General features: G+C 34.7%; 1 protein-coding gene across 2 annotated transcripts in view; it reads left to right on the top strand.

Annotated features, from left to right (window-relative positions):
* Positions 1–347: 347 nt before the first annotated feature.
* The window catches only part of LOC108675729 (secretory carrier-associated membrane protein 1), a 19,766-nt gene continuing 10,639 nt past the window's right edge, over positions 348–9,474 (top strand). Inside the window, exons 1-6 of one of the 2 annotated variants that reach the window (XM_018163754.2) lie at positions 348–928; positions 4,625–4,714; positions 5,348–5,470; positions 6,237–6,245; positions 7,034–7,115; positions 8,257–8,388. In XM_018163754.2, the coding sequence (XP_018019243.1) occupies positions 887–928; positions 4,625–4,714; positions 5,348–5,470; positions 6,237–6,245; positions 7,034–7,115; positions 8,257–8,388 (478 nt within the window). In that variant the 5' untranslated portion in view covers positions 348–886. The remainder of the gene's footprint in view (positions 929–4,624; positions 4,715–5,347; positions 5,471–6,236; positions 6,246–7,033; positions 7,116–8,256; positions 8,389–9,474) is intronic. The other variant, XM_018163755.2, reaches the window with a different exon arrangement.

Here is a 9,474-nt window from a genome sequence, read left to right as displayed (position 1 = left end):
AATAAATATCTGGAGCAGCTTCGAACAGACTCTGCAACGTGCGCAGTGCTGGTAAAAGTTGTTGGGACCGGAGAAGTGTCGATTCGGTACCGATGAACAGGGCCGTGGAGGATTAAACATCATGTTGTCAAAGTCGAATGATCATTTGAATTTACTATTAGCAAATTAATTATAAAATAACGTCAAAACTATTTCTTGTGCGTCAATATACTTCTAATGAAGATATTTTACACTTCAATTATTGTTTATATAAATATTTCGATAACAATCCTGGATTTGACACTTCCACAGCGGTGTTTAGACATTTTCGTTCGTCTATAGTTTTTCTACGTTCACGCTACGCCAAAACTGTACATTCAGTTGAATAATGAAAATTTTCGGTTATGTTGACTTTTCATCGAATAGGTTTTTCTCAATTTATACAGAAAAAATCAAATTCGTAGAACTGCATCAGCGAACATCTAATTGGGCGAGCAGGATCATCCAGTGATTGTATTCTACTGACCGTGCCATACATGAAGCTTGAATACGCGCACGTAAATACAGTTCCATCTGTGAGCTGCTGGAGAAGAGACACCGACTGAACTGCTGCGTTATGTGATGACGAACGCTCGCGTGATCAAGATAATTTGATAAACTTTGTTTTAGTGAGTCATGATTATCGGAAAATAACAGATCTAATTATCGTTTGGAATGCTATCATTGTGATTTTCGTTGTTGAATAGATTAACCTGTCGGCTGTCATTGAACATTTCCAACTTATTTTTATGAGATTTCTATATTTTTTGGATCATTAAAAATAAAACGAACGTAGGGTTCTCAACTTCTCATTACCTGTTAATACCTAAGTGTTATACCTACCTAGAACGATTTATAACTATCAGCTATGTCAGGATTTGACGACAACCCTTTTGCTGATCCTTTTGCGGTAAGTTGTTAGAAATTTCTTCATTGTCTTAGCATAGCTTTAGCTTGCAATTTTCTTACTTATTAATGAAATCACGTAGCTACAAAATCAATAATGATCAATTTTTTGTACATCTGGAATCTTGCAGGATTGCAGCATAAATATGCAGCTTTACTGCTCACATGTTTAACCAAGTTTGATAAAATGATTGCTTTACAATTTACTCCACTTGCATATAATTTGGCCTAGTTTTAACAGTGATTCTCTAAAACACCCTTGAAAGAATCATTTTAATCTTTAACCCATGATTTATGGAATCTTATGCCCAATATTCCAAATTGGCTTTACCAAATTACCAGCTCTGTCTACTAGTGTGTAGTGTCTAGAGCTTCCCTACTAATTTTTGAAGATACTTATTTCTGTTACTGTTTAATAGTAATAGGCCTTAATCAGCTAAATCAGGATGGATTTCTCGGAATGATAGTTTACTAATTTGGAATATTAGGCAAATTCATTGCCCTACAGATGCTGAGGTGTTATCGAGGCAGATGGTAATTGCCAATTATGCTTCTCTATAGAATACAAATTAGGGTAAACATGGTATATTCTGACACATTAAGGACGCATCGAGAAATGAAAAACTATAAAAAAAAAACGTATGCGTTACATAAGTTCTGTTGCCTTCACGCGACTCTCAAAACACTTCACTACGCGTCAGCAATGATGAAACGTCACAAAATGTTGCCATATTTATTAAAAAGCCTTTAGAATGGAAACCTACCAAATCCCTATATTCCGTCACTGTGTGTGGCAATATTTGACTTTCTTCAGAAGTGCAAAAGCTTTTGCCGGTGAAGGTCACAGAAGGTGTGTTTTACGATCGGTCCGTAAAAAAGCGTTGATCGGTTCAAAATGACATAAGAACAGGTTCTTTTGAATAACCTATGGATTGCCACCATGGATACAACACGGCTTTGAATTAGAACACTAACGAATATTGAACACTACTTAATTATGTTTTAATTAACAGCTATTAGGCTTTTAATTAAGCAAATTTCAATTTTTGTACAAAGCTTGGAATGATCTGTGTGTGTCCAATTCAAGTTGTGTCGGAATAAGTTTTGATGGGTCTAAATCCATCACTCAACTTAATCATCTATTAATTTATTTACGACTTGAAATCAGCGAATAAATTAATATTGGGTAATTGGGACAGTCGTCCCACATTTCGTAGAAATGTTGTAGCAGCTGAACTAATCAAAATATTGCAAAACTAAAAATAGTGGTGTAAAGTTCAACATTTTTACTACCGTAAAATGGGGTAACTTAGACCGGCGGGGTAACTTAGACCACTTTTCGTTTTTTTAACAAAAACCCCAAAAATTCAAAAACTATTTGACATAGAAAAATTTTGTCAATGGGCATTAAAGGCCTTATACTGAGGCTACATAACACAATAGAAAGATTTTAAAAGTTTGCAATTTGCATATCTAATAGGTTAAAAAATTAAAAATGTGACCCATGAAAAAAAGCTATTATTTAAAACCTGTCAGAGTACCACTCCAATTTTTTTATTTTTTGGTTAAATAACTCCAGGTTTTGATGCATTGTAGTAGAACTCTTCTAGTATCTAGTTACATATGCAAATGCCTAATTTTAGGAAAGTGTCTAAGTTTGCAAATGGGGGGTGCTGCCCCCAAATGGGGTAACTTAGACCACCTAATGTCAGCCCTGATGGGGTAACATAAACCAGCTTGGAAGTTGATATAAAATTACCATATATAACATATTTTATGTTTGACAGCCTATTTGTGTTTTTTCTTTATGTTTCTGACTCTACAGAGTCTTATATATGGTAATTTTAACTTAATTTCCAAGCCAGTCAATATTACCCCATCAGGGCTGCCATTAGGTAGTCACATTTCCCTCATTATGGGGCAGCGCCCCCCATATGCAAACTATGACACTTTCCTCAAGTTTTTGTCATTTGCATATGTAACTAGAAGAGTTCTACTACAATGCACCAAAACCTGGAGTTATTTTACCAAAAAATATAATTGATTTTACCACCCGGTCTAAGATACCCCAAGAGCTGGGGTAACAAAGACCATCACTTTTTTTGAAATTACATAAAGACTATGAGAGGCAGGAGCCAGCAATTTATGGTGAGTGAAGCTAGAGTTTAGACCTGTATTTTGCATGTTTCAATTCAAGTTTAATTTAGCTAGTAAAAAAATGGCATTATTTATAAAAAAAAGTGGTCTAAGTTACCCCATTTTACGGTACTAAGCAGCTGAAAGTAAGTTAAGATATCATACATTTACTACCTCTACAAAATCCCTGAAAAAAAGTGTGTAAAGTGTGATTTTGGAAACATGACTCTGCTAAGGTCTGTAGCAAAAAAATTATTTGCCATATCAACAAATTTTACTTACATAAAGGTTGCACATAGGTGTTGGTTTAAAAAAATGATTGATAGAATTCTCATTCTCATTTAAAAAAATGGCAGCCATTTCCGCAGGATAGGGTAATAAGGGACACCCCTAAAAATGCATTCACAGTAGAACCTCAGTTAGCAAAGGCTCCAGTTAAGAAAAAAATTGATTAAAAACAAAGAATATTGATTACATTTACCTCGCTGAGCGAAAAAAAAGTTCACTTGTCAAAAAAATTAGTGCATCATTGGTCATCACAAAATTGTGCAGAGATTGGCAGAGATAGAATTGTGCATGGAGCAACATAGAATGAAAAGTAATTAACCTAAACTATGATTTATGTCTCCAAGAAATATGATGGTTGTCAGTAAAATATTCCGTTCCTGTTTCACACATGTTTTTATGATCTTTTTTTGTTATAGTGAATTCACTAGACCCAATTAAAATGGTGTGAAATTACAAGCCTTCCTGTAAGCTTACAGATACAAAAAAGTGCTACATGGCGGCTGATATGTTGCTTGCAGTGGACGAGGTCGTTGTCAATGCTTGATGGCATGTTCATGGATACCATATGGTAACATCAATAAAGGAAAAACAAGTAAAAATCACAGAAAATGTCATTCATTCTACATTTACATCATCTACAAAGGAAAAGGAGGACATCAGACTACTGTTACTAATAGACGAGTACACTCTGCATGCTTCAAACATTTTAAAATTAAGTTTTATTTCAATTGTCCCTAATTACCCCATTCCCAAGAGTAATTTGGGAGGCTTTTATTTTGTGTGTGGCACCTTACCAATAGCATATGGAATTTTTTGGAGATGCCATACAATTTAGCCCTCTCAGAGTGCTTTAAAATGAGCCCAAACTTGTTTATGAAATATTTCATGGTAAGAAGTTATTGACAAAAAATGCTTAAAACTGTCCCTTGTTACCCCATTTGATGGTATATACAGTTGATTTACTAGGTATTTTTCTTACCGTCAACTGGGGTGAATTCGGCCGCAATTTTTATTTTGTTTTGCAAACAAAAACGGGCTCGTAAACACTGGGGTCATGAACGCCAGAGTGACTTTGGCCATCATTTATGACCCCGCTTTTGTTTGCAAAACAAAATAAAAAATGCGGCCAAAGTCACCCCGGCAACCGAAGTCACCCCAGTTGACAGTACTTGAAATTTTTTGATGAACTTGCAATTTAAGCAGCCTAATGATGTACCTATATATATAGGTATGAAATAAAGTTAATATTGCTAAAGGTCTATTTCTAAATTGTCAGGATCCCTCCATCCAACAAGCTGTGAACCCTCCTCCCTCCGCCGGCCTAGACAACTATGACCCCTTCAGCGACACCTCCACCCGCACGCAGGTACCTACTCTTATTATTATTTATTATTATCCACTTTATTTTATTGTTATCCCTTTATTTTATTGTTATCCTTTATTTTATTATTATGCCTTTATTTTATTGTTATCCCTTTATTTTATTATTATGCCTTTATGATTGAAAAAAATTTATAGCTAATTGATTTTGTATACAATAATTATAGTAATTTTTATTATTCCTTTATTTTATTATTATCCATGTATGAATAAAAAATGTGTAATTAATTTATATTATATACAATAATTATACTAACTTTTATTATAATCCCTTTATGATTGAAAAATTTGTAACAAATTGATTATATGTACATTAATTATTTATAATTTTATCCCAGATGTACCGTAGTATCTGGTATAAATTTTATATTATATTTTTGTATTAAAAAACTTCAAGACCCCATGAAAAAGTCATTGCATGCATCCTAGGCTGCTGGACCCAAGATTCCACTGATTGCACATGAATATTTATAATAATAATAATATTTATATTAATAATAATATTCCAATTGCAGTTTCATCTCTGGCTACAAACTTAGCTTACAAGTAAGCTGTAGTCATGATAACATTTTGGTAAAAATTACATGACTGAATTTTACAACTTTACATTGGAAATCAGAGTTACAATCAGCCAGCTACTCTGCCTGCCACCAACACGACAGCTGTGGTGCCACCTCAGCAGCCGCCACCATACACGCCATCTGCTCAGCAGCAGCAGCAGTCAACAGCTGCTGAGTTCCAGGTTTGAACCTAGAAAATATCAATAGGAAATGCATGGAATTGAAGCAGAATTTTTAATGATTCTTGCATTCTAAAAGGTAAAGAATCAAAACTTATAATTTCTGAACAAGAAATGTATATTTTGTTGAGGAAATACAGGGCTAATTTAATAGCTGGGTGTAAAATTTAGGAGGGTTCTGATGTATGTGCTACATTGAAATGAAAAATTTACATGTTTTAAAGAAGGTTTTAAATTCATTTAATTAATGCAAGTGAATTTGGTTTTGATTGAGTTTAAATGCCAACATAGACCATAACTATCTTTGAATCATGTCAATCTAACACCAAACTTACCAAGGCACCAAACATGAAACTGCTACCTTGCCTTGTAGAATACATGTTTGGTATTGTTACATATTGTTATTTATTAGTTAAATATAATTATTAACAAAATATTGTTCACAGCATAAATGCATACAAATGAGAAGTTAAATCTGCTTGTGGAAGAACTTCTTCTGCCCCTGGCAATGCATATTTCATTTCCTCTAGAAAAAAATTTACCATCAATCTTACCTTAGCTGTAGCTCTTTGATATTTATTAATTGATCAACCATTGCCAGTTGTTTCAGTTAAATTATAACAGGCCATATTTTAAAGGAGAAATTTTATTGTTGCTGGTCACTTAAAAAAATACTTTGAGTGTAAAATTGTACTGCTGCACTTGATTCTCACATTCTTGTAATGAAATGGTGCTTATTCTTGTTATGTTTCCTTGCTGCTGCCTGAAGGAGTTGAAGGTAAGTGTGGTAATATTTATTTTTTCATGTAACTCATTAATTTGGGTTGTAGCTTTGCCCAACAATGACTGTGTTTGACTTCTCAGCATATTTGCGTGTAAAAAATACAAGTTAATTTATTCTCTGTTATGGAAGCAATAAAAAGTAAGGATGGAAGGTTCTATACACAAGTTGAGGCTGGGAGATGGAACTAGAAAGGCTATGACTGCACCTGCTCAGTGGGATAAACTAATAATTTAAAATTACACAGTAGTACGTATACAATATTCATCACCCATTGTTAATACAATAATAGAATCCTGATCAATTGATTTCCTTGATACCAGGAACTCCAGGAAAGTCTTCAAGAAAGTAGTATATTAAATTGGGACATTATAAATTATATTATTAATATATTATTCAAGCCTTACTTGAATAATACATCCATGGCAGGTCTTGAGTAATGGACAATTGTGGTGAACATGAGACCCTGGGGGAGGATGGGGGGAGTAAACAACTGCTAAGTGGGGTAATCAAGTGGGCATGAAGTGAGGGGAATGTGAGTAGCCAAGCTCTTGTGGGGGAGGGATGCAGTATTATACTGTGAACATAATGGTTAATTCAGTTGTAATGTCCTGTGAATAACACTGAGAGCTTGAAAAGGTGTACAGGCTATGGAATGATCAAAGTTTGTTCAAATTGGTAATTGGATGTTACCTAGTTAAGTTAATGCATCAAAGTTGCTACTAATATAACTATATTTGCATGTAATATGAGGTGAGAGTGGCCAGCAAGTGTTTGTGTTGCAGAGGCGGCAGGAGGAGCTGGAGAAGAAGGCTCAGGAGCTGGCCAGGCGGGAGGAAGAGCTGCGTAATGCAACACATCTTAATGGTAGCTACGAGATCAGGCATTGTCTGTTGTTATGTTATCATATTATATTATTGTATTACATTATTAATGGTATAGCTATCAGATCAGGCATTGTCTGTTGTTATGTTATCATATTATATTATTGTATTACATTATTAATGGTATAGCTACGAGATCAGGCATTGTCTGTTGTTATGTTATTATCATATTATGTCGTTTTATTAATTAGGTTTTCAATTTATCTTCCATGCCCATGAATAGCATTGATATGCTATGGATGTGGCATGGTCATCTATGATGATGCATCTAAGAGTCCAGGCATCATTTATTATCGTAATGGTATCATATTATGTCATTATATTATTATATTATGTCATTTTATCATACTATTAAATAAGTCTTAAATTTATCTTCCATCTAAAATTTTTACCTTTTTAATACAATAGTATTTAACTTCAATGTTTTTATATTATTATATTATGTCATTATGTAATATTATTGAATAAGTTTTAAATTTATCTTCCATGTTAAATTTGTACCTATTTAATACAATACCACTATTTACCTTCCTGTTGAATTTCCTGGGATAGTATTGATATGTTTTGGGTAATTCAATTTGATATTTTGTCTCATGTTCATCAGCAGTGGCTTGATAATGAACTTGATAGGTGTTCAACATGGCAAGTCAAATTTCCATCACCATTCAACATTCAGTTTGAATGATTTGAATGTGAATTCAATGATAGAAAACCTCCCCCTGTAGGTATGTTTCAGGCAGCACAACACATTCTGACACAAGGAGTTAAGAAGCAAAGAGAATATCAAGTAAATTCACCATATCGATATTGGAAACGTTTCAGATTCCTGCTTGATCATCAGTTTGACAATCGAGAAAGTTGAAAATAATTATTATAATTCAAAATCCAAAGTCAGACATCAAAACCTAAATTTCATATATAAAAGACAGTGCACTAATTTTGACTTGCATTTAGCTTATTCTCAAAATGCATGTATTGGCTATATTACCGTATCATTGCTCTAATTTATGTATTCATCTTATCCTAAATTTGGCTGGGTACATTATCAATGCTGTAATTTGTGTAGGTATTCATCTTATCCTAGATGTAAGTACGGAGATCTGATATCCTCCCCCACATTGCAGGTCCCCGGGCCAACAACTGGCCGCCGCTGCCTTCCCACTTCCCAGTCTCCGCGTGTTTCTACCAGGACATCAACATAGAGATACCGCTAGAGTTCCAGCGTATAGTGCGTCTGCTCTACCACCTCTGGATGTGTGAGTGTAGAGTTCCAGCGTATAGTGCGTCTGCTCTACCACCTCTGGATGTGTGAGTGTAGAGTTCCAGCGTATAGTGCGTCTGCTCTACCACCTCTGGATGTGTGAGTGTAGAGTTCCAGCGTATAGTGCGTCTGCTCTACCACCTCTGGATGTGTGAGTGTAGAGTTCCAGCGTATAGTGTGTCTGCTCTACCACCTCTGGATGTGTTAGAGCAGGGATTGCTTTAACTACACAAGTTATCACACATCACAAGCCAAGGGGGATTGCTAGACTTTTTATTATCATGAATTCCTAAACCAGATATTGGTTGACGCTTCCATGGTGCCCGCCTTAGTTGACAACTCTAGCAATATTCATGAGCAGTTCATGTCTTCATTATTACATGATTTTTTTGTCTTCATTCAGGATTTTCAATTTGTGTCTTATGATTAGAATATTTTTAAGTCTATGTCCGCAGCCTACACTTTAGCTGCCTTCACATATTCCAGAACAATTTTCAATGATCAAAAAAGGCAATTAAATAGTTCCTATTCTTAACTGAATAGTTCTTATTTCTAATTAAATAGTTCTTGTTCTTAATTAAATAGGGTAGTTTTTTTTCTTAATTAAATAGATCTTTTCCTTACTTGAATAGTTCTTGTTCTTAATCGAATAGATATTTTCTTGATTAACTAGTTTTTGTTCTTAATTAGATATTCTTGTTCTTGCAATCGAATACCGTAGTCTTAAAATTGAATGCGCTACAAAAACTTATCGCCCCTCTCATCTTGTCATCATTCATATGTATACAACAATTTTTAATTGTTTATTACTTTATTTACGCCTCTTCATCACTCACAAAAATATATGGCTAGATTACCAGCTGAATTGCACCCACTCTGTTTACTGTGGTAAATAGCCCTGTCCTCCCAGACAGCTTCCCACTGTGTCTGTGATCCCACTGTGTCTGTGATCCCACTGTGTCTGTGATCCCACTGTGTTTGTGATCCCACTGTGTCTGTGATCCCACTGTGTTTGTGATCCCACTGTGTCTGTGATCCCACTGTGTCTGTGATCCCACTGTGTCTGTGATCCCACTGTGTC

This window comes from Hyalella azteca, unplaced genomic scaffold (genome assembly GCF_000764305.2).
Source record: "Hyalella azteca isolate HAZT.00-mixed unplaced genomic scaffold, Hazt_2.0.2 contig8077, whole genome shotgun sequence".
Lineage (NCBI taxonomy): Eukaryota > Metazoa > Arthropoda > Malacostraca > Amphipoda > Hyalellidae > Hyalella > Hyalella azteca.
The sequence above is the reverse complement of the archived record's forward strand: the minus strand, read 5'-3'. Positions and strand labels throughout refer to the sequence as shown.